The 23,935-nt window shown below is 42.8% G+C and overlaps 1 protein-coding gene across 1 annotated transcript; it reads left to right on the top strand.

The window, feature by feature from the left end:
• The first annotated feature begins 90 nt into the window (after positions 1-90).
• Positions 91-23,455, top strand: efnb2a (ephrin-B2a). The gene is made up of 5 exons (XM_005744200.1): positions 91-585; positions 11,857-12,140; positions 18,811-18,903; positions 19,934-20,041; positions 21,738-23,455. Exons 1-5 carry the CDS (start codon positions 473-475, stop codon positions 22,145-22,147), a joined length of 1,008 nt encoding a protein of 335 aa, XP_005744257.1. The 5' UTR covers positions 91-472; the 3' UTR covers positions 22,148-23,455.
• Positions 23,456-23,935: the final 480 nt, after the last annotated feature.

Below are 23,935 nucleotides of genomic sequence, written 5' to 3'. Positions count from 1 at the left end.
CTCCTCATTTCTCTGCTGCTGTCACCCACAGTTTGTTGCTCACCAGCTGAAAGAAAGAGGGAATATCTCACCACCACCACCACCAACAACAACAGCCACCACCACCACCAGCCATCTCTCCTTTTCTGTGCTGCTGCTGGATTTTGCTGGACTATAACGCAGAGGGATTTATATTGGTATTGATTTGCTCTCTGATGGGATGTATTCCAGCCTTTACGCGCTGAGCGGGGAGAATACAAACGCACTGTGCGCCGAATGAACTGCTGCCGTTTGGTTTTTGGTGCATCTGGAGATGCTCTGATCGGGGTTTGTGGTCCGTGCGCATCCCCCCTGGATCGGGATATAAGCTGAAAACACTTTCCTCAGCCCTCTCTGTCTCTCTGGAGCCTTTTTTTGTTGTTGTTGTTGTTTATTTTTCCCATTCTCCTCCCAGTGTGGACGTTTGGCTGGTTTGAAGGCGCACAGGCTCACCATGGGGGACTCGATGTGGAGATATTATTTTGGAGTTTTGTTTATTGCCTTGAAAGTGGACCTGTGCCGGGCGCTCATCCTGGAGTCCATCTACTGGAACACAACAAACACCAAGTAAGTGCCGCTCAGAAACCCCCCCAGACGCAGTAGTAGTAGTAACAATAATAATAATAATGATAATAATTAAATAAAAATTATAATAGTAATAACTAGACTGAAATCCATCCCATGAGCGCGCAGAGGAGCGGAACAAAGAGCCTCGGATTCTAATCCTGGGCTGGTATTCTCAGGGTCAATTTGACTGGGTTTCTGTCTCGTGTCGAGCGAGAAAAGCTGGGGTTTTTTTCGGAGTTAACCCTTCGTGTCAGCTCGCCTTCGAGCTTCACGTTAATGGTTGGTTAGAAAATAGCCCGCTTGTGTGCTCTCGCACTCCTCCGGCGCAGTTTCTCAGAGGTTAAACTCTGATCCGTGTCAGATTTGCGGCTCGTCGGGGCGTCTTTACGCGCAGCGTTCGGCTCGGGCCCGCTCGGCCGTGCGTCGGGGCGGCGCGTTTGGGGCAGATTTCTGCGGATGAAGTGAAATTTTCACGCTTTGTTGTGATAATAATCTGCTGCCACGCGTGTTTATGGTGACAGGGGAGAGGACAGGAGCTGTTTCAGTGGCTGAAATGTTAATGTTTCGTTTTACCGAGAAGCGGGGAGTCTCCGCGGGGGCAGCCGGGACGCTCCGCCGGGCCTCAGATGCTCTGCTGCGGGTTGTGTGTGTGTAGGAGAGTGCGTGTGGGGGGTAAATATAAAACAGTGAATTCAACCCCCTGAGCAATGAGGTGGATTTTTAGTTTGTGGGGTAAATGTGTTTAGGACGTGAAAAGTTTTTCTGGAAGTTGGAGTGAACCGGCGGCTCCCCAAACGCTTCCAGCCGCTCCTCGCTGCTGCCAGACGGACAGAAAAGGCCTCAGAGGGGTTGAACTCTGCTCTGGTGAATATTCAGAGAGGCGGTTAAACTCTTCTAATGGAAATTAAAAAATAAAAATAAAAGAGGAGAGAGAGGAGGTGGTACTCCTGCGTGCAGCCCGGCGGGGGGCGCCCGTCTTTGTGGCCGTTTGGTCACGGGCGAACTCCTGCAGCTAAAAGGCTCCAGAGCGGGAACGTTTTCTGGTTGGTGGTCGCACTAGAACAGGTGTAAGTCATGGAAATGTGCGCCTTTAACCTGACTGGCGCTGTGTTCCTTTGTGACGCAGAAAATCAGCGCAATTTCAGAAAAGACGCGCAAAAAATGCGCTTTTTAAAAATTTATTAAGGCGAGTGTTGGTGCAGGGCGCAGTTTAGATGCTGGTTCAGTCTGGACCTTTAGAGGCTAATCTTGATCAAAAATATTATGTTATGTGTGTGTGCACTTTAAATAATTTAATTTATTTTTATTTATCTTCGGGTTATTTCAGAGATTGCTGTGATTAATCTTTAAATTAAATCTTTAAGTATTTGAAGTTTGCACACCTGAGACAGTGTTTAGTAAAAATACTTTCAGTTCAGTTTTATTTATGTAGTTATTTTAAAAAGACGTAGGAGCACCCTCACCTGCAGGAACTGGATTAGTTTGTTTTATTTATTTATTTTTTCTTATTATTTTTAAAAAGTCAGTTTTTATGACATTTGACTGAAAATGTCAAACGTTTCCTTCTAAAAACTCCCTGATTTGGATCTAGATTAGCTCTGGAAGATCATCACGTCTAAGTTAAACTCAGTTCTTCAGATTTTTATGCAGACCTTTAAGAATAATCCTTCTGATAAGCAGACAAACAGGAGGGGGGGGAGAAAGCAAAAGTATTCCTGTGTCTGAGTGGAGAGGTCAGAGGTCACACAATGATCTCATTGGCTGATTTTTCTTTTTCTTTCTTTTTTTGGTAGTTTTTAAACTCTCCGTCTTTTGCTTGGGTTGAATAACACCCTGAAAGTCCTTAGTGTCTTCATCAACAGGTCGAGCTCCCCCTGCCTCCTCTTCCTCCTCTTTGACTATTCAACTGAGGATGGATGTTGGAAATCTGAAGGATTAAGCCTCATTGTTGTAGCTTTACTACTTTACTGCCCTCAAAAAATAACACCAAAAACCCCCCCAAAAAACAAGAGAATGACCCCCTCCTCCTCACCACCTCCTCCTCCTTCGTGTGGTAATCCATTTTGTAGTTGGGAGGGAGAAACAAAAGCGAGGCCTGCTTTACATGGTTTTATGTAAAAGAAGCGCTCCCTCTCCTCCTCTGCACTTCATTAAGAGATTACACAGCAGCCCCCGAAGGCCCTTTGTGACCGGGCAGCGACAGGGGCACCTCTCAGGGTCCTTTTGTGAATGTGGAGGGATGCAGGGAGGGACGGAGGGAGGGGGCGCAGAGATGCAGAAACCTCCTGAATGAGTGACGAGGAGTCCGATTCTAGTGTTTTTGTGTCTGTGAGGCCGTGATGGCGTGGCACATTAAACCCAGCTCGTCCTGCTTCATGTGCAGCTAGGGTTTATGTTCAGTTTATGGTGAATAAATACATTTAACCTAACTTTAAAAATAGGCTCTAACACGTATTGTGTCCATTAAATCAAGAATAATTTCTATTTCTGTCATTTTTAAAGAGTTTGCTCTTGTCCTGCTGCTGTAACTGAGTCACTCTGCTGAGTCAGACCAGAAACGCAAAAGTAAACCATTTACAAAAAGCCAAAACAGCACATGAAAACATACGAAAGCAGCACATTGTCTTATTCTTCAGATTTTTTGACTTTTTACCTTAAAATAGACTCCCTTTGCGCATTGCCTGATCCCTTTTAAATAATCTTAGCAAATTCAGCTCTTCATAGCTAAATGATCCTCGCTAACAAGTTTAAAGAAAACATTTTTCAAGTCTTTTGTTAGAGCAACTGAAATATAACTATACTACAGTAGAAAATAATTTTAAAAAATTGTTAGTAGTAGTATTTTTGCTAACTTATTTTATCCTTAACTGATCCTAAATAACACAACTGCTTTTTGGTAAACTGAACCATGATAATTCAAAGATTAGCAAACCTTGCTGATCCTAGTTAACTGATCCTGGCTAACTTAGCTGGTCCAAGCCAGCTGATACCAGTCAACTTAACCTCTTCTAGCTAACTTAACCTATTTTAGCTAACTTAAGTAATTTTAGCTAACTTTCATTATCCTAAACCTAGCTTATCCTAGCTAACTTAATCTGTCTTAGCTAACTGATACTAGCTAAGATAGCCAGTTTTAATTAAATGATCTTGGCTAACTTAACAGATCCTAGATAACTGAAATAGTAGCAAACTTAACTGAGTGAGCCAAACCTAGCTGATCCTAGGTAACTTAACCAGTCCAGGCTAACTGATACTGTCTGACTGGTAAGCTAATTGAGATGACTAAAGTTAGTGTTACTTCCTTGAGGGCAGTGGTGTAAAATAATTCATGTTTTATTTGTCATTAGTTATGTTAGTTGGTTAAGTGTTAGAGGTGTTTAATAAAACCACGAATGATTACATATACAGTGTAAGTAAAAATAAAATGCATGTGTTTGATGAATATTCAGTTTTTAAGACATTAGAAAATAAATAAATACTGGCCTGACATATTTACAGAGGAGGTTTATGTGTTGCCTCAACGTTGTTTGTCAGAGAAACAGATGCTCAACCAATCACAATTACAGCAGCTATAAATCAATGTTATTCCAGCGTCAGTGTCAGCATACTGGCTGGATTCCTCTGCGTTTTAACGCCAACCCAATGTTTATTTAGCATTTCAGTCTCAGGCATAAAGATGATTCAGATGAAAAGTTGGAGAAGCAGTTCGTGATTGCCTCTATATAATGAAAGAACAGGGAGAGAAGAAGAAGACGAAAATCTCTCTGGGTGATTACGATGGTTATGTTTAGCTGCCTAGGGTCAGATGAAAGATACGAGGCCACTACGTCTCGTCCGACAGAGGGCGATTAACCCTCGCTGCAGCTCAACATCCAGCTCCCCTCGCCGTTTGCTCATGACTTAAGGGCCGCAGGAAGAGGTCAGCGGCTCCATTTGGTCACACAAATCCACCAGAAAGTCTGAAAATAGAGGGAGTGGAGGGACAAACAGGATGCTCCTCTTTCTGTTTGTTTTTCTTCTTTTACCATTGGGCTCCTTTTGTTACCCTGCCCTCCACAAACACTAAAAACACTTAGAAGATAAACGAGAAAACAGATGTAAGCCTTTGAAGACTCACTCAGGTGTCGCCTACCTGTGAGCCTGATTTATGTCACTTTCATCACAGCAAAGTTAAACCTTTAAAAATCTTGAACTCCTTTTTGCTGCTGTAGAGATGAACCCCGTCTGTCCTCGCCTCCTCTCTGCGCCGTCACAGAGGCCCCGTGAGGCCCGGGGTCTCCATCCAGCTCCTCTCCCTGTGATTTTCTGCCTGTTCACTAACAGTTGTTGGGGAAAAACTTTTAATAGTTAAGTATTTTAACAGATAAGTATGTGAAGTAGTAAAAAAGTTGGCAGTTTGTCACAACAGAAGTGTAAAGTAAACTAAAAGTGTGTCGGGGAGGAGTGAAAATCATTAATTTATGCCTTATGTGCATATTTTTAAACTAACTCCATTCTGATTTTATATTTATTTACATAGATTTAATGAATTTTAACATTTAAGTGCCTCAAACAATAGAAACTGCAAAAACTCTGACACATAAATGAAAGAAATCCTTTTCAGCTGTAGCTTTCAATGTCTTCAGTGTGATTTTGTTGAACTAAATATAAAATATGCAAGTGTTATTTTTCTTCCCGCTGTTTTAAAAACCCACCTTGTCCACCTACGTGTTTGTGGTTTATTGTTTTGTGTTATTTGTTTTTACCTGCGCTTTCCTCCAATCTGACTGTGTATCCAGTTATAACAGGAACAAAAGAAAAGTTGGCTCTTTGACTTTGATCTTTTTTTACCTTCTGAATATGAATTTGTAAAGCTGTATGTGTGATAGTAATGATTATTGCTGTATGGATTAGAATTTTTGATTATTTTATTTAAACCGGTTTCTCTGGTCAGGTTTTGTTGCCCCGTAGGAAACTTTTACTGTCGTTTAACGGCTTCCTAACACCCTCGGTCCTTTTACACACAGCAAGTATTTGACTTTAACAGGTTTAAATTGTTGGTGTGAGGGTGACACAAAGCTTTTCTGTAAACTTTGAAATTACTGACAGAAATCTAGCTGCTTTTTGCTGAATAATCAAACAAATAAACGTAAATATAGAAGTTTTTCCACAGTTTTCTGGAGGGTTAAAGGCTGAGACGTTGTGTTTCAGTGGCGCAGGCAGTGTTGGGATGTTTATTTTTAGATTTTTATTTTCATTTTACCAGGAAGTCGCAGTAAGATTAACAGACAGAGACGGGGCCAAGTTAGTAGTGTTATGAACTCCATTACATGCCCTTTAAGAACTTTTCTTTTCACACCTTTACTTTTGTTCTTTGCACTTTTAAATTCACGTAACTCCTCTGACAGCTTCAGCTTACAATGAAAATTCAGATTTCCACAAAGAAAACATGAAGACGTTGTTCTCTTAAATAATTTCACTATGAACAGCATTCACTTGTTTACAGACAAGTCGGTTAATTGAGGATCTAATCAGCTCATTTGTTAACAATAAAATCTATGTAAAATTCAAAATGTGCTCCAGTGGTGCAAAACTGGGAACTCCTGTTTTATTATGAATCCGATATGAAAAATCAGTCATTTGAGTCACAGGGACATTTTTCTTTTGATCAGTTTCAGTTTTTCTTGTCAAACTCGTGTAAAGTGCGTTTAGAGTGATTCCTGAGAAGGCACGGTTATTGTTCAGTTCCTGTTCGTGGGTTCAGCAGGTACGTGTAAGGATTTTCAGGTTCTTTTAGTTCATCTTTTAATTTTGGCTGTTGCCTGATACTTTAACATGTTTTCTCCACCGCTTCATGACTGAAGTGCTGTAGTTTGTTGTGCTCCAGTACATCACCAACACAGGAAAATACTGCATTTTTACTACAGTACGTTTTTCTGAGCGATTTTCACACACAAACATGTGAAGATCATTGAGTATAGCATATAACAAAGGAGGGGATTAGTGATCTGACAGAAAATTGGCACGTTAAGGGCTCTTACCACAGTGTTTTTCACAGTTTCAAACATTTTAATGAATCGTAACTAAAATTCGTTGATTCGATAAATCATAATCGAAGTCGTCATTAGTTGCAGTTTCAAATCCTGTTTTTAAAACGAATACGCAAGTGGGAAAAATGCAGTCATGTCATCATCTGTCTTTTAGTACTTTAACTGATGTTTTTGAGATTATACCTACATGTTTTTACTGCCGTAACATGTTGAATGCGGGGTGTTTTGAGGCAAGTTTATTACAGTTTCAAACTCAAAATGCTAGTTAGATATATTTTTAAAAATAAGATTTTTGCACACAGACTGAAGGGCGAAAACAACATTTGGATTAGTGATTTTACAGTAAATTGATTACTTTAACGTGCTTTTGATGTCAGAGTTTTCAACCCTTTAATGAACCATAAAATCCAGTTTTTTATGGGTTAATGTGAGATAATAATCTAGTCATAGCTTCATGTATCTTTTAATACTTTAATGTGTTATTCTGGATAATAGTTAACTGCTTTTACTTACGTAACATGTTGAATTCAGGGCTTTCACTCTGCGTTAACAGTACTTAGCTTCTCCCTCCCGTCATAGAAAAGGCATTTCTGTTTTTATTCCATGTCAGTGACTAAAATGGAGGCAGTAGATTAAAACACACTTTACATAACAAATTTCCAGTTGATCAAATGACATAAACTAAAATAACGTGAAGTAAAGGTCCTGTTTAACCACCGTGGTCAAAAAGAAACAGACTTGTTTAACATCATGTGACTTTTTACTGCAGAAACAACAGCAGTCCATTAAAGGTCAAAGGTCATCTTTTTAATGAGGAAATCAGCACCCTATAAGCTGGTAAACATGTTGTGGAAGTTCTTTTCTTTTATTCTGAAGAATGCGTGCCAGAATACTTGGGGCTCTTTGGTTCAGGAATATTTATGATGGCCGGCCGGGGGGGAGGTGTCACTAAAGATGGGGTGAGGGGCCTTATAGCACGGTGGGGGTCAAATGCATTTACAATCATGAGGTGGAGGGGCAGGCTTGTATTTGTGTGTCCCCATTTGGCAGCGTCATCAGCCTCTCTGTATTCGGCCTTACCTGCCCACCGGGGGGCCAGGTATCCGGTAACACCGTGTTGTTGTCCTTTTGTGTTTCTTTTTCAGCCTCTTTTAAGCAGCTACTGCTTTTCTTTTTTGCTGAACTCTCTCTTTGTGAGCACTTTATCTGAAATATGATGGATGATTGTGTTTTTACCTCCGGCTAACGCATAAAGTGGTGACAAGGATCCCGCTGGACTGAAAATGACTCAAGTTTCTCGTTAACTCACTGTAGGCATTGCATTTGTTGATGGCGTGTTTAAGAGAGAAAGTAAGATTAATTATTTGAGTTTTTGTCCCTTAATTATTATTTTATTTTGGGATATAGTTTTTCTGTGAGTACATGCATGTAACTGTAGTTTGTTTGTTTTTTGTTTTTTTACAGATTAAGGGAAATAAAAGCAATGTAACAGCAATGCCACCTCCAAAATTCAAACTAGGCTTTTGTAAAACATTAAAAATATAAAACCTTCCTGATGTCAAAGGTCATTTTAGATCTACAGTCCAAAATCTCCTAAAAAGATTCACTTTACTGTCACTTTACTGTGGCAAATAAAAGCATCAGATAATGTCTGTTACATGGACTGTAATATGCTCTTTTGACAATTGCTGGGTTCTGTTTTTATTTTGTTGTCTTAAACAGGATTGCTTGTGATTTTTAAAACTGTACAGTAGCCCTGGGTGTTGCTATTTGTTTAAATTATGGGGCTGAAGTCATACTAAAGTTGGTGTTTGAGGCATAAAAGGAGGAGCCGGCGAGGTCTAATAACTGCTTAATGTTGGCGTTGCAGTGTATTCATGTGGCTCTTAAATATCTGAGTCATGCTTGATTTCTTGCTAGTAGCTAGCTTCCTGTAGAGATAGCACTGATGGCAGCAGAGCAGGAGTTCCTACACCCTGCTTGATAATATTGTTACAGAGGTTTTGATCAAATTTGCTATCGGAAAAACATCGGAAATTATTAACTCGCTTCATCTGTGTATGTGTGTTCAGGAGGCGTGTGCCTGTGTGTGGCAAAACACACGTTTTTAAAATATTTTATGTGAATTTAAAGTCGTGTTTCAGGTTTGTAGCTAGAATCAGGGTGGGTTTAGTCTGATCTAGCATAAAGGAGGTTTAATTGTTGTTTTTGAAGCCTTGATTTTGATCTTCTGGCCATCATTATCTGCCTTAAATAATGCCCTGTTAACGGGGAGCTTTTGTGCTCTCAGATACATACACAAAACCACCGTGTCCGTGCCTTTCAGCTGCTAACGTCACTGCAGCTCTTTAATAAATCCCAAAGTCGGTTTTCCACGGGTGCAGGCCTGTTAGTAAATCTGCCCTATAGACGTTTAAAATGAGCACATGCATGCCTGCCTGCTTTTACCCCTGTACAAACACACATGCCCACTTGCACGCATGAATGAACACTTCCAGTCACACACACATATACACGTCCATGTTTTTAAAGCGCACAGCTCTACAGTATTTGTGTTCGAGTGAAGCCCCGAGGCTCTTCAGAGGACCTTCCCTCCCTCCACATCCTCCCTCACATCCACACACGAGATGATGATGCCAGATGGTGCTGCATACCCTTCCTCTCTCCCTCTCCTCTTCTTCACTGTCTGTCCATCACTGGTCGTACTGTATCTTCACAGAGTGTGTCTCTGGAGGGGGGCGGGGGGCATAGAAAATATTCGCTCGGCCTAGTTATCCACTGCATGTGTGTGTGCTTGTACTGGAAGCGGGGAAGATGATGCAGAGGAATAATGTATGTGTGTGTGCATGTGGACGTTTCAAAGACAAAGAGAGAGCGATAGAGACAGGCAGAAGAAGAGAAGCAGCCACTGTATATGATATGACATACTGTACAGTAACAGCAGATATCTTTCAAGCCTTGACAGATTTGCAAATTTCTATATTTTTTTAAGCCTAAGAGAAAAGATGTCATTCTCCATACGTCACCCAGGCTGAAGATGTTTTATTACCAGCAGTCTCATGGAAATTCGTGAAATAGTCATGAACTCTAAACTACTGAATAACGTTTCTGGACACAGATATTACGGGTTTTTCATGTTGCTGCAGTTATTGTTCTTTCTAGTTTAAAATATTCCTGATTGGTGTTTGTGTACATTAAATTAATATTTTCCCTGTTTAAAAGGTAAAAGAAGTCCACATTCAGAGATAGAGAGGACGTGGCTCACACCTGAGACCATGTTTTTAGTCCTGGATGTTGTTTTAGCATGAAAAACAGGGAAAATCGATTACGTTTTCGTGACTACAGGACTTTGCTGTGGCAAAGATCATGGAAAGTTGTGTGGAAGTACATTTTTGTTTTTTAACATTGTTTTTTTTTTTCCCACTTAAACGTGATGGATAACAGACCAAAGTTGCAGGATTAAAGCGTATAATAAAGCGTAGACGTCGTGGAGGATGGGAAAAACAGCTCGACTATAACGATTCGTTTTGATGATGCTCCTTTTTGAAAGTCATATTTATGCGCATTAGAAAATGTAATAATATTTGCAATAGAGAAAGGAACCAGTATACTTATGAGAAAAGAAACAGAGCCATTAAAACACGTATTCCTGTGTAAAATATGTTAATTATGAATCAGGTCTCCTGTGTAAAGGTTCTGCAGCTGCCCTGCGGTGCCTGTCTTTGTAGTCTGCTTTAAAGAAAAAAAAACAAAAAACTGAAATCCTGGAGCTCAGAGGACTGTTTTCCATCTCAGTGCTTCAGAAATGAGCCGACCCTTCAGGCAGAGGTCAGAGTTCACTCAGAGATGCTATGTTTACTGTAAATATGTATGAAGGGATGCAGGTTTGTGAGGGGAAAAACATGATGAGAATGAACGTTAACAAAGCAATTTCTCAAATAATATTGTTTTTAAAATCTTTTTGTTAATAATTTGTTGATAGTTTAGGGTTAAGAATTATTAAAATATTACCGTGTCCGTTACAGTATTGGTACTTTATCCAAACCCAATCATTTTTTTTATCCTACCTTTACTTTATTGCTATATACCATTATCACCATCCCAACTCTACCGTTTTGCTGGTTCATGCAACTTTTTCTATATCAATAATTCATTCCACATTTTCTTTATTGCTATTTTATACCATGTGTGCCTTAAATTATTTTATTCCATCTTCAACAAAAGCAAAAGAAAGATGCAGTAAATGATCAAGTAGCTTTTGTATCATTTGTTTCTTTTTTTGATAGGAACTGTGCATATTAATGGTCAAAAATAAAATAATTTAAGAAGGAAACTTGCTGCACTTACACCCTTAGGCAAATTATACAAAATACATTAGAGAGACACATTATATACATGACAAGCAGAGAATACATGTAATGAGTCATGTCAAGTAAGACTCTCTGTTCAGCTCCATTTCTTTGGGGTAAAGACCCATTTTCCTGGTCGTAAACCCAGAGTACATTTCATTATTTGCTTTGCCTTCGTGTGTGTTTACGTGCACCGGTATTCGCAGCACACCGTAAAAAGCCTCCAGGGTGTCCGTGGTTAGCGCTCCAAATTGTGTTCGAGCATGGGGGAAAATTTGTTTAGCAGATAAATACGAGGCTTCACCTCTGAGTGTGTGTCTGTGTGTGTGTGTGTGTGTGTGTGTGTAGTCACTGGAATGCTGCAGGGGCTCTCATCACTCGGAAACTAAATGACAACATTATTTTACTTTGGGAAGAAATTTAGGGAAATTCAGCTGCAACCCTCCAGGCTCTCTGCCTCTCTGTGACAGTATTGTTGTGGATTTGCTGAAACTCCGAGATGAGCTTTTACAGTTTTTTGGTTTTTTTTAAATTTCCTGTTTTGTATTCTAGCGATGTTCCACCATTTTCTCAACCGTGCCGCCTTCTCCTCATTTATCCAGTTAATTATTCGCTCTTTCCAGAAAAGCTCAGTGATTTTTATCTGCAGATACTGGGGTCACTTTGTACCACACACACACACACTCACACACAGCTCCCATTCCTCCATTATCCTTCATCATCCAAAATTAATGGACACAATCAGTAATTACCACATCAATTATTAAACCGACTTTTCTTTTTTTTTTGTGAGTATGTAGAGGCTCAATGGCAAACACTCCAATCCACAGTGCATAATGAATGACTTCTCATCAGTTCTTCGGTGCCTCACTAACATCCCTCTCTCCTTTCAGATTCGTGCCAGGCCAAGGCGTGGTATTATACCCCCAGATTGGGGATAAGTTGGACATTGTGTGCCCACGTGTGGACGGCGGGGTTGGCGAGGGTGTGGAGTACTACAAGGTGTACATGGTGCCCAGGGAGCAGCTGGAGAGCTGCACCATCACCAAGGCCGACACGCCGCTGCTCAACTGCGTCAAGCCCGACCAGGACGTCAAGTTTACCCTGAAGTTTCAGGAGTTCAGCCCCAACCTGTGGGGACTGGAGTTCTTCAGGGGAAGGGACTACTACATCATCTGTAAGTATCCACAGAGTGGTAGATTATAGCTTACATAAATTAAAGGGGGAGTTAACCTTAAACAGATATATACCTTAAATTTCAGAGTCTAGTTTGATCTCTGTAGATTCTTCAAATTCAGCGCAAAGACGGTGAAGAAGACTGTGGCTGATTGGTCCCAAATAGCCAATCGTGTTGTTGCACAGTACAGGTTCATGAAATTGTATCAAGGCTTAAAGTTTGCAACATTAAAGGTGTGGCAGTTTTTTATTTCCATGTTACTTGTTAGATAATCACTTCTGGCTCAAAATCAACAACATGCTAGTTGCCAAAATGTTAATGTTTAAGCTTGAATCCAGTCAGTGATGATGTTGTTCGTTTTTATACAAAGTCAGCAAACTTTTTAAGTCTGGGTTACCATAGAGTTAAACCTGTGGCTTTATCCTCATTCATTCATCGTTTTAAAATAACTGCCCTGAGGTGTTGCCAAGATGGCCATCGAAACAGAAATGCTTCCAGGAGAAGTTAGGGAAAATCCAAAGTTCCAAGAAAAATCCAACTATTAAATAAACATATTGGATCCGTTTAAATTTAAAGTTGGGTGTTGTTTCCCGTGACTGTAAAATCATCTTTGATTATCTTGATGGTTGTAGTCCTGTGGGTGCAGGTGTGGCTGCTGACTGCTGGCGATGTGCAGCATTAACACCATCCTGGGAGGAAGCTGGTATGGGGCTTAGCGAGGGCCCCCTGGTTTGAAACACGGGAGGTGGACTGAACCATCTGTGTGGCGCTGACAGAGGACGGAGGGTGGAGGGTGGGGGGACCATCTGCGAGTCTCTGCCACTGCCATCTGTGAGCTGTCACAGAAGGGGAAGGCCATATTTATGAGTGAAGGAAGGGGAAGAAAGCAGGGAGAAGAGGGGATGAAAGGAGAGCAGGAAATACTGCTTTTTATCCAGGAGGCCGAATGTTTGCAAAACAAACGTGCAGGTAACAGGTTTGCAGGTACAACACCCTCCTCTTAACTTCAAGCAAACATGTAAGAGTAGCTGCTCTAACAGGTCATAGCTGCAGGTTATTTGCATGGTGGGGCATGTCTGACAGGTACTTGAACTGTGTTGCAGGTGAGGTTTGTATTCAGGTAAATATAGCAGGTTAGATGTTTCTTTTAGCTTCTGTATGCTCACTTTGGTGTTAGAGGAGGTGCACATGGACTACAAAGGCTTCTGACTGACGCGATGTCTCCTCCTCGGCTCCCTCCACCTCAAAAGCTGATGTTAATTATTGATGAGCTGGTGTTTACACAGCGCGGAGCCTGAGGTTGCGTCCGCTGTGCGTCCTTCTCGCTCTGTAAATCCTTCAGTTTCACGCTAAAGAAACTCAGCGTCCTGCCGAGTCGACAAGTTGGAAGAGAAAGGGGCGGTGGGAAAGTTCAATTCTTAAAAAAGATGGTCGGAAAATCCAATTTTGCAGTTCTTGCAGATTCATCCTCGCTCCTCCCTTCACAGCTCCCCTCAAAATGCTAATACATAGCCCGAAGAGGGGAGAGAGGGAGAGTTTTACTTTTAATTGCCTCACTTTTCTCCTCTGTTAGCTCTGGTCCCACTTCTGCAGCTTTAACAGCTGCATGGTGGCGCTTTGCACGAGTAAACATCAACAACAACAAAAAAAGAAAAGAAAAAAGATGCGTGCAGTTGCCATTACCTTGCAGCGCTAAAGCGAGCCAGCACCTGAGACAGTGCTAAGTGCTTTTCCCGCATTTGGCCTTAAATGACGGCGCTGACTCAGGGCACGTTTGGCAGCCGCACCTGAGCCACAGATCCGCCTCATATGAGCCAGATGTCAGGTGTGGTGTGACATCTGTGTTCGTTATTTGATATGTAGCATGATTTAGCCCATGTAGGTCCACAATATGTGTGGTTCCACATTTGGCCCACATGTCAGCCTTGACTTTTGGGAGCATTTTAGCGCACATTAGCCACCATGTGGGGTTGACACTTAACCCTAATCAACACCATTCCAGATACAAATTAATGTTTGGCCCAGATCCACCTTACGTGGATCAAATGTCAGGTGTGGTGTGGCCCACAAAACACTTCCTGTAAACCTTAACCCCCGCTTGAACTGAAGGTTGCCCGGATTTGGCTGAGTAGGTCTGCATCTGGGTAATCTTGATAAAACCGATTCAGGTCCACATTTAGCCTGTGTAGGTCCACGTTTGGGGTGAATCTAGGATAATACTTCCAAACATCCTTCTTCTACTTTTAGGAACGCTATAGGTTGTTTAGTCCACCTCTGGACCAACTTTGGACTTGGAATTGGTCCAAATGGACTGAATGTTAGGGCCAAATGTGGCCCATACTTGCAGTTTTCTTGGAGTCATGCCTGACAAGTGCCATAGCTGGGCCTAAAGTAGCCCTGCAGTCTGGCTTGTTTAAACTGAAAGCTCCTGTGTGTGTGTTTGTCAACTGATATACAGACTTCCATCGAAGTGTGACACAGCTTCAGGAAAGTTCACGCCGAGCATTTCATTAGTGTTTTGGAAAGCAGCGCTTGATACGTAATTAATTAAGCGCTGTTTAATCCTCCATTTCTTCTCACAATTGCCGAGGCCCCCGCACCAATGCCACAGATTTGGAGTCTCAACCAATTGGATTAGCTAGCGCTGCCTCGTGTTGAGTATTGTGCCAAAGCTCGGCCGAAATTAGACAGGCACGTTCGACCTCCCTGCTCGCCGCTCTTTACGTTCGGGGCTTTCTGGTCGGATACGTTTAAAGATGCAGCTGTGTGTCCTGTATCGGCCTGCGTGCCTCTTTGAAGCAGCCGCACACAATGCTGCTGCAGTTGGGAGCAGATGAGTTTGATGTGATTGTTTGCGGCAGCGTGGCCTGCAGCCGAGAAGCTTGCGAGCGAGATGATTACATGAGCCGAAGAGGAAGAAGAAAGGCAGAGAGAGATGAATGTGGAGGGAAAGGGGGCAGAAAGGGAGCTAACGAGGGAGAAAGGGAGGATAGCAGCAGACAGAGTAAGGGAAAGATGAGCTAAAGAGGGCAGGAGGAGCAGGAGGAGCCAAAACTCCACCGTCACCCTTCTCCTCCTCTTTCTCGTGAGAAAGGCTTTCCTCGTTAAATGTCTGATTGAAAGAATTCGAATGCATGCGTCAAAACGTGGATTTTTTTCTTTTTCGTGTTACTCTGCTTTTAAAATCGTATTTGTGAGCGAGCGTTGATATTCACGATGACCCGGCTCTGCCGCGACCTCTTTCCGAGGGTCACTGCCGACCCTTCCTGTCACGATCCATTAGGACACGCTGCTGTGACGGGCGCCAACCAGCCCGTGACCTGCACGACGGCTGGTAATCACATCTTCTATCCACCCATCCATCCATCCATCCATCCATCGTTTCTTTTTTTCCTTACTTTCCTCTCCGTCTGCCGCCATGTCTCTGTTCTACTATTTATGGGCGGCCCAGCTTTGTCTTTCGGCAGTGCATTGTGTATTAATTATACTCAGGGAATCTGGCAGCATGAGCGGGACAGTTTTACAAAGCTGAAATACAAATAATTAATCTTTTTGCTGAGAGTTACGTAAAACCAGATCAGGGGAAAGGCTTAAATCGGGACTCGGAAATGTCAAAAGAGTGGTAAATCCGGAATTAGAGGAACATTTTTGTTTTGAATGATCTTCAAGACCTCATAGTGCCACATTATCCCAGTCTGCATTTTGAGTGATGACATATCGACCGTGTTTCCGGATCTGAGGGTCTCTTCATCGTTTTTCCAGGAGTCATTCTCAGACAGCTTTTTTTTTAAAAATGAGGCCATTCATTGTGCAGCACATCTTTAGAAACTCACGGTGTCGTTTCAGAGAAGAATCTCACTCGGGCAGACTGAGATTATGATCATGTTGTAGATGGATCATCTTAGACGTTCTCTTTTCTGAAGTTAGGTCTGTTTTCAGCATCTTCTTCCTGCCATGTCACACGTTTGTCTCAACCCACTGGGGAGAGGCGAACATGAACTTACCCTCTTTCGCCATCCTTCCCTGTGCTAATGTGTTCATATTAGTCAAACCACAGCGGCTCTGAACCAGCAGAATCCAGGTAGTTATCTTCTGTCCCTCCTCTGCTGTAGTTTGTTCTTCGTGGTCTCTCTAAAGCATCACATGCTTATCATAGAGTCAGCTGAGAAATCTGGAGCCCTCAAGGTTTCCTTATTTTTGTTCCTGCTGTTCGCTGTTTAGGAGAAAAGAAATTAAAACCAGCTGAGAGCTGCTCTCACAGTCTTTATCTGGATTGCAGCTCAGCTCACAATTGACTGTCTCGTTAAACACGGGGTGATTTTCCACCCTCTTGATTTGATAAACAGGAGAAAATGAAGTTAGGAGGGAGAGGATGGGGGATTTGCTTGAGGCTGATTTCACTGAGTGAGGACTCTTTTCGACTACCATTTGTTGTGAAGGTGTGTGACTTTACGAGCTGTCACAGTCTGGCCTTTCTTTTGCCAATTCTGAAGGAAAATCTGACCTTTTCCGCTCCTTTTCGCTCTCCCCGTGCTTCCCGAAGGTCACGCGCCTCCTCTTTCTAGTGGTAGTTGGTGACTAAATTCATTTTCTGAGGGGTCTGTCCCATCCACCCCACCCCCCCTTCCTTCTTTCCACCAAGCAAACCCCCAGCAGGATGGATTAGCTGGTTAATGCTAGCCAGATAGTGGGAAAAAGTGGCCAATTGCCGGGCTGGCCGAGGAGGGCCTGGTCATTCAGCCAGCCTGAGCCGATTCAACAATCACATTCTGTTTAAATCCAAGTCAGGCTCGCCTGGACTGCAGCCTTGGCACACGGAGAGTGTGTGTTTTCACATTTAAAGGGGAAGAAGAAGAATTTAAAAGTTTAAAATGACTCCAGATTGAATGTGTTTTTATTTGGTGCAGCCGTGTTTGAGAGGGATTAGATTACAAAGGGGTTTATTTTAAAAAGGAGAGGTGTTTCAGCTACCGATGGGTTAAATGGTGATATGGGGCAAAAAGGGGAGAAGAAGAAGAGGAGGTGACAGTAGTTAACGCCTCACGGTGGTTGAAGATACTAAAACTCAAGCGTGTTGAACTAACAGGTTTATAAAATCAGCGCTCACACTCTCACGAGGAGCCTATAAGGAGCTTTGTCTGTAATGTGCTTTTTGGACTCTCCTGGAAAGCCATAGGTCAGCCAGAGAGGAGGAGGAGGAGGGAGTCCTTGTTAACATGCTCTTTGTGTCCGCTCTCATCACCGTCTTATTGAATCCAGTGGATTTGGATCAAAATGATTGGTGCCTGGGCAAGGGAGGAAAAGAAAAGAGAGGAAGGACGAGGAGGAGGCACAGTTAAAATTTCAGACCTGTTTCGATCGGGATGTGATGATGTTTTTCAGGGAGTAAGTGGCGCTGAATGCGGGCCACTGAGCGCTGGCCGAAAGCCAAGCTACTAAGCCCCGGCAGCTCGTTAGCTCTCTGTGTTACTGACCTGATAGACCACAAGCTCCACTAACCCCTCCTCTTCATCCTCCTCTCTGTGTTTGCCTGTTCTCTGTTGTGATTCAGCGGCAACTCCGCCAGCGTCCTCCAGAGGCAGCGGAGAGGTGAAGCAGTGGGCCATATTTGTGCATGTCCACCTTTCCAGAGTTCCTGTTTCCTCGTATCTAAACATTTTTTTAAGATCTCGTAATTCATTTCATTTGAGAGCCATCCAAATATTTACTGCCATTAGCTATATAAAAATCAGGAGGTACTCGCTCTGAAGGTCAGTCTTACTGTGAGGGAGCCAGAAGTCATTTTTGGCCAGAATATACCTTTTAGCAAATCTGTAGGTAGGCTTGCCTTAGGGGTGTAGCCACTTGGAGTTGCACTAAAAAACTACTTCATGCCTTAATTAATATAATTTTTCTGGAGGTTACCCGAGCTCCCTTTTATGGTTAAAAGGGAGTTCTGAATCCCCACCCTCACCAGGTGTTGCTCTCACGGACGACCGGTCCACGTATAGTTACGCCTGTTAGCTAGATAGAAGCCTGTTCTTCTTATTTCTTGGTATTTAATAAACAGCATTGTATTTCAACCTGGAGTAAATTAAAACCCACCCCACAGTCCTGGTGATGTTCCTTTGGAAGAAGGTCAGAACCTATTTGGTGGGTGCCGAAATATTTTTATATGTAGGAAAAGCCGAGCTTTACTTCTGGGACTGGGACTTTGTTTTCTAATTTCAGTTTTTGTTTTTTAAAATCTAAATATTTAATTGTACTTGTGAACAAATCATTTAATTGTCTTTAATTTAGTTCAGTATTTTATCATACATTGAAGCATTTAATGTCTTTCACTATCTAAAAACTGTGTTCGTCTTTAATAAAGGGCTTACGGCTTACTCCAATATTCCTGCCTCCGAATTTTCAGCATGGGCCCTCTCATCCCAGTCCTCTTCTAACTGCCTCCGTGTCAGCACAGTTAGAGACATTACTGTCGCATTTACTTGAGCTAATACAGTTTGTAGGAGGTGATGAACGGCAAATTGTGATTTTTATTAACGGGGGTGTGAGTCGTGTCTTGCCGCCGAGCTGCTGCTGTTGTCTTTGGCTGTTTTTGTGAGATAGCTTTAAGGTGTTCGTGGCTACAGATTTTTCCCTGGCGCTGGTGGCTAATTCAGACCTTTCTCTTTTTCTCTTTCTGCAGCAACATCTAACGGCACCATGGAGGGCATTGACAACCAGGAGGGTGGCGTGTGCAAGACCAAGTCCATGAAGATTGTCATGAAAGTGGGACAAAGTGAGTATTTCATAGTTGGATTGCAGGCTCGTGTGTTAAAGCATCGTCTCCATGACACCTGGGGCTGTGATGGGCCAGGAAATGTAATCTAGCAGAAGTTAATTCAACCAAACAGACACACGTAATCCCGTATGCTTCCATGCACTGGTAGCATCTGCTCCTATACGCTCTGGTCGAAGGCTTTCCAGTTTTCTGATCTGTGAGCCTCTGCATGCAACACCTCAGACATATTGGACCAATAATTATTCACCAGTCTGTCACCAGAGAGGTAATTTCCCGGGGTCGACCCTCTCTATTGAGGGTCAGGAGGAATTAATCGAAGGAAAGACAGAACAGACGGTGAAAATGGTTTTCTTATAAATGTTGATGCGAGCTGCGCATAAATCACTGCATTTATTGAAAGCGATGTTCGACAGAGAGCGGTTCCGGCACAGAGTTCAGCCCGGAGATTATAACAGCAGATGCTCGGCGAATGACTCCGTCATTTAGTGTGTGTTCGGCGTTTAAACCAGAAAACACGTACGCTGACAGACACTTTATCAGCATTTAAAACCATATGGGTTCATTGTGGAAGCTAAAACTCAACCATTAGCAGCTCTTTATGGTTGATTACAGTCATATCAGAGTCATGAAGGGAAAACAGCTTGCCTTTATGTGGAATCAGTGGAAAAGATTTGGCTGTACCACCATGAGAAATAAAAAAATCTTTATAGCCTAGCATTACTCCTTCTGTTAGTTTTACCATCTTGTTTAAACCAACACAGTCTCACGAATGTTCGTGAAATAATCTCAGCTTTCAAAAGTTGAACTTTTTGATGTCTTTTGTGTTCGGTAAAAAATATACATACTGTTTAATACTGGTAATAAAATTTTTTGGTTAGGTTTAAGTATTAATACGTTTAGACAGTAAAAACTATCCTGTTAGATTTAGAAAAATATTAGGATTTGAGTTAAAATTCATGTTTTCTCATGAGATTTGGATTATAACAGCCCTGGTTTAATCCTTGTGCTTCTTATCTGCATTTTTCAGATCCTTCTGATCCCGTCTCACCCAAAGACCCTACCAGAGTACCCTCCTCCCCCAAGCACCCAGATAACAAGGAGCCCTACAACCCCAACGATGTGCTGGAGAAATCAAGTAAGAATTACTCTAAATACAGAGACAGGGAGGTAATTGAGGGGAGGATTTATCGAAACAATTTGGCATTTGGGGCGCATGATTGTTCGCCCATCTCAGAGCAGATAGTGCTGAGTTAGTGTGTGTTTGTGTGAAGGAATGAAAGGTCAGCTAGTAATTGAATGTTGTCCATAAAACTGATAGGCATCTCCGGCCCCTTCAAGGACTTGCACAGTATCTCCAGACTGGCCCCGCTCCAGCACCAACCCGGGACATTAAGAGACATTTTTCGAGAAAATGATCTGATTGCTGTTTGCCGTGTCTTAATGACCCATTCTGACTCGGTTCTTGCAAGTTTCTACAGCTCTTATCTCTATTACAGCACAATCTCCCCATGTAAAAAATAAAAAAAATGATACATTAAAAAATCAGGACTGGGCAATCAGGCAATTCCTGCAGTGAAGTAACAAAAAAACCAGGAAGGAGTTAAGAACAAAAGCAAGCTGACCTACATAAGCAGTCGTGGTTCAGTGAGGGCGTGGCCTTGCTCAGCTTCTGCTCTCTGTGGACGTCAGCATCTCGCTCTCGTTTCTCATTTTCTTTTTTTAATATCAAATCCTTCCATCCTATCGGAGCATATGGGCGTCAGGGTGCTACAGGCTGAGGCAGCATAATCCTCTTGTAAAACAGCCGAAGGGTCCTTGCTTTGGGCTGCCTGCCATCCCATATCCATCTCCCTCTTGTTACCACAGCACTTTGAGGCCCTATGGGAAGTAGCCACAGATGAGGGGACACGATTATTCTGGCCTGCCCACGAACAAACTCCCATCTCGAGAACAGGATCTCTTGGGAGCACGCTCACCTTAGAGTTCTATTCCCTAGGAGTAAGAGCAGCTTGGCTTTCATAACTGATGTGCCATGATGACAACCTCAAATATTTCTTTATGATTTTCTTCCTTTGAGGGCAATTAGTCTGGAAAATTAAGTTGTTGTTTTTTTCTTTCTAAATGCTATTTGTCTAAGTGCCGTTTTTGCCTGCGTCTCCCCAACCGTTGTTTGTCCCATCGGGCTGCGTTTGCCCTACTTCCAAGGTTGCTGCTTTCACTTGCTGAATCTGAATGGCCACCAATCGAATGTGACCTTTACAGAAACGCCTTCAGTGTATAGGCTTCACTCTCAGCTGCTCATGGCAGCAGTATGGTGAAGAGAAACACCTTATCAGCTTCGATTTTAACATTGAGCTATTCTGCTTTTCCTTATTTTCCCTCATATGCGTGATGGGAATTCTTATTACTGACGGCCAAAAAGCTCTCAGTTTAGAGACTGCAGTTTTTTTTCTATTCTTGGATCTGTATGATGTCATAGGCACGGAAGCCCCACCCACCTGCTGTTGAAACCTACTGTTTATAAGGGCCAGCCAATCAGAAATGTGTCATGTTAAAGTGGGATGCATTGTAATAGCTTTTGGATTTTTGTCAATAGGTTATAAGAAGTATTACTAATAATGCTTTATTTGACTATTTCTTTGCTTTTCCTGGGATCTGGCAGACTATAATATGTTTAAAAAGATTTGTAGTCATAGTTACGGTTTTGGGAGGGCTAATGAAAATGATCTTAATATGCTGTTTTACCGCTTCTGTGTTTTTGAGAAAAAAAGCATGCACGACAAATAATCTGACATCATCTTAATCATTCCTTCCTCTCTCTCTTCTTTCAGGTCCAGCATCCAGAGAAAGCAACGAAAACAACGGGAGCGACGGCAAGTCCTCAAACGTCATGCCTTCCGAGGTGGCCATCTTTGTGGCCATTGCCTCTGGCAGCGTCATCTTAATCATCATCATCGTCGTGCTGGTCCTGCTGCTACTAAAGTACCGGCGGCGGCACCGCAAGCACTCACCACAACACGCAGCGACGCTGTCTCTAAGCACCCTGGCAACTCCGAAGCGGAGCGGAGGCGGCGGGAACAATAACGGCTCGGAGCCCAGCGACATCATCATCCCGCTCAGGACTGCTGACAGCGTCTTCTGCCCGCACTACGAGAAGGTCAGCGGTGACTACGGACACCCGGTCTACATAGTTCAGGAGATGCCGCCTCAGAGTCCGGCTAACATCTACTACAAAGTCTGAGGCGGAAGCAGGAACTGGAACAATTCACGAAGCAGAGCGGGTTTTTGGCTTCGGCAGGCGCGGCCGGCACACCCTGCTAATGAACACTCTTTTTCTCTCTCACTCTGTCAACTCCTCCTCTCCTCTGATGTTTTGTCACTACTTTATTTTTCTTTCTGGGAGTTTTGCTGACACCTTGTCGCTCTGATTTGGCATGGACGGGAACGCGTGGCGGCCCTGTAGTGAAGCCCACCGCTGCTGCTGCTGTTGCTGCCGCCGCCACTGCTGCTGCTCTCCGGGAAGCAGAGAAGACGTTCTCTTCTTTCCCTAGTGTTGTCTTGTGTTGTGCACTGCGGCAGCCGGCATTCCTGTGGGAGTGTTTGTGGGATCGGGAAGGTTTTTTTTCTTTTTGGAGATGGACAGACAGGTGTGAAGGTTTCCTGAGGAGGATGAGATAAGGAATTATTTTCTCCTCGCGTAAAGAGAGACTTCTGCTTGGAAAGCGAGAAGGAGAAGAGATGGAATAAAATGAGGAGGTGAAGAATTAAAAGAGGATATGGTCTGACCGTGGACTCACCAAACGGCGGCCTCCTCGCCCCTTGACACTCACTGGCCGGAAAAAGACTCTGTGGAGCTTCTCGCACCCATCAATCCTCTCTGGGACTTTTTCCTGAGTGACTCACGGACATCACCCCATTAATCCTGCCACCCACCATCACGCACACACATCCACCCTCGGGCACAGACACACTGTCTCACCTCTCGATGTGAACTGTTTTGGGTGTTAGTGTGGATCGCCTCATTCCCACATTTTGTCACTTCTCTTACTTGAAGGTTTTAAGAGAAAAATAGACCCCGCCCACACTCCTTTTACGGTTTACTGTTTTTCATATCCTGGTATAGTTCAGGTGACTCGGAATGGCAAGAGTGTCCAAAAAAGAAATAAACCCAGGTGGCTTCTGGGAAGAGTGGAGGACTTTCACATTATAGTGCAGCACTTTTAACCCCCTATTTTTTATTTCTTTGGCCCCTCCACTCTTCGCAGTCCACAGAGAGGTTCGCAGTGACGGATGGAGATGGGAGAGCAGCTGTATCCCGGCAGATTTAGTCACCTCTGATCTGGGCCTTGACACGGAGAAGTGATGGAATTAAAAGTCCAAGAGGCCCGAGATCTTGCAGAAGTTAGCTGGCTGAAACAGCTCTAGGTACTGTAACGTTTACCCCAAGGGGTCCAGTGATGAATAAAAGGGCCCCCTTAAAATAAATGGCCCCAAATCAGTGTGAACGGTGCTCTCCTTTAAAAAAAAAAAACATGTAAAAAAAAAAAAAGCACAGGGACATCTACTTACATCGTTACTGTTCCTTCATTAGCATTTCCATATTGTGAGTTTTCGATTTACTTCCTTTTTTTTATTAAATAGATGTACATTTAAAAAAATAACATTAAAAGATGAAAAATTACAAAAAAAATAAAAAGCAGAATTTATTTATGATAAACACATACAGAGCACAGGTGTGGTCAGGCGGTAAGGAGAAGAAGTAATGTTAATATATTAATGGTATAAGTGCACAATATGCAATCTAGGTTTTTGATTATCTAATATCTCGGAATCCTGCTGAGGTCCGGAAAAGAATACGGGAGTCCTGTGTTGTTTCCCGCAAGTCAGCCGCTAAGTCCTGTATTCTTTCCACAAGTTAGCTGTTGAGTCCGTTATTTTTCTTTTTCTTACCCGGTTAAAAGTATAGTATTTTTTCCAGAATAGAGGTGTCTCTTTCCCAGGAGTTGGCTACCGGATCCCATATTTTATT

This window comes from Pundamilia nyererei, unplaced genomic scaffold (assembly GCF_000239375.1).
Source record: "Pundamilia nyererei isolate P.nyererei 1_Seehausen unplaced genomic scaffold, PunNye1.0 scaffold00140, whole genome shotgun sequence".
NCBI lineage: Eukaryota > Metazoa > Chordata > Actinopteri > Cichliformes > Cichlidae > Pundamilia > Pundamilia nyererei.
The sequence above is the reverse complement of the archived record's forward strand: the minus strand, read 5'-3'. Positions and strand labels throughout refer to the sequence as shown.

Coding starts and splice junctions, on each gene's coding strand:
- efnb2a (XM_005744200.1), top strand. CDS start 473: ATGGGGGACTCGATGTGGAGATATTATTTTGGAGTTTTGTTTATTGCC. Junction 18,904..19,933: donor TGTCATGAAAGTGGGACAAA/GTGAGTATTTCA, acceptor TGCATTTTTCAG/ATCCTTCTGATCCCGTCTCA. Junction 20,042..21,737: donor CGATGTGCTGGAGAAATCAA/GTAAGAATTACT, acceptor CTCTTCTTTCAG/GTCCAGCATCCAGAGAAAGC.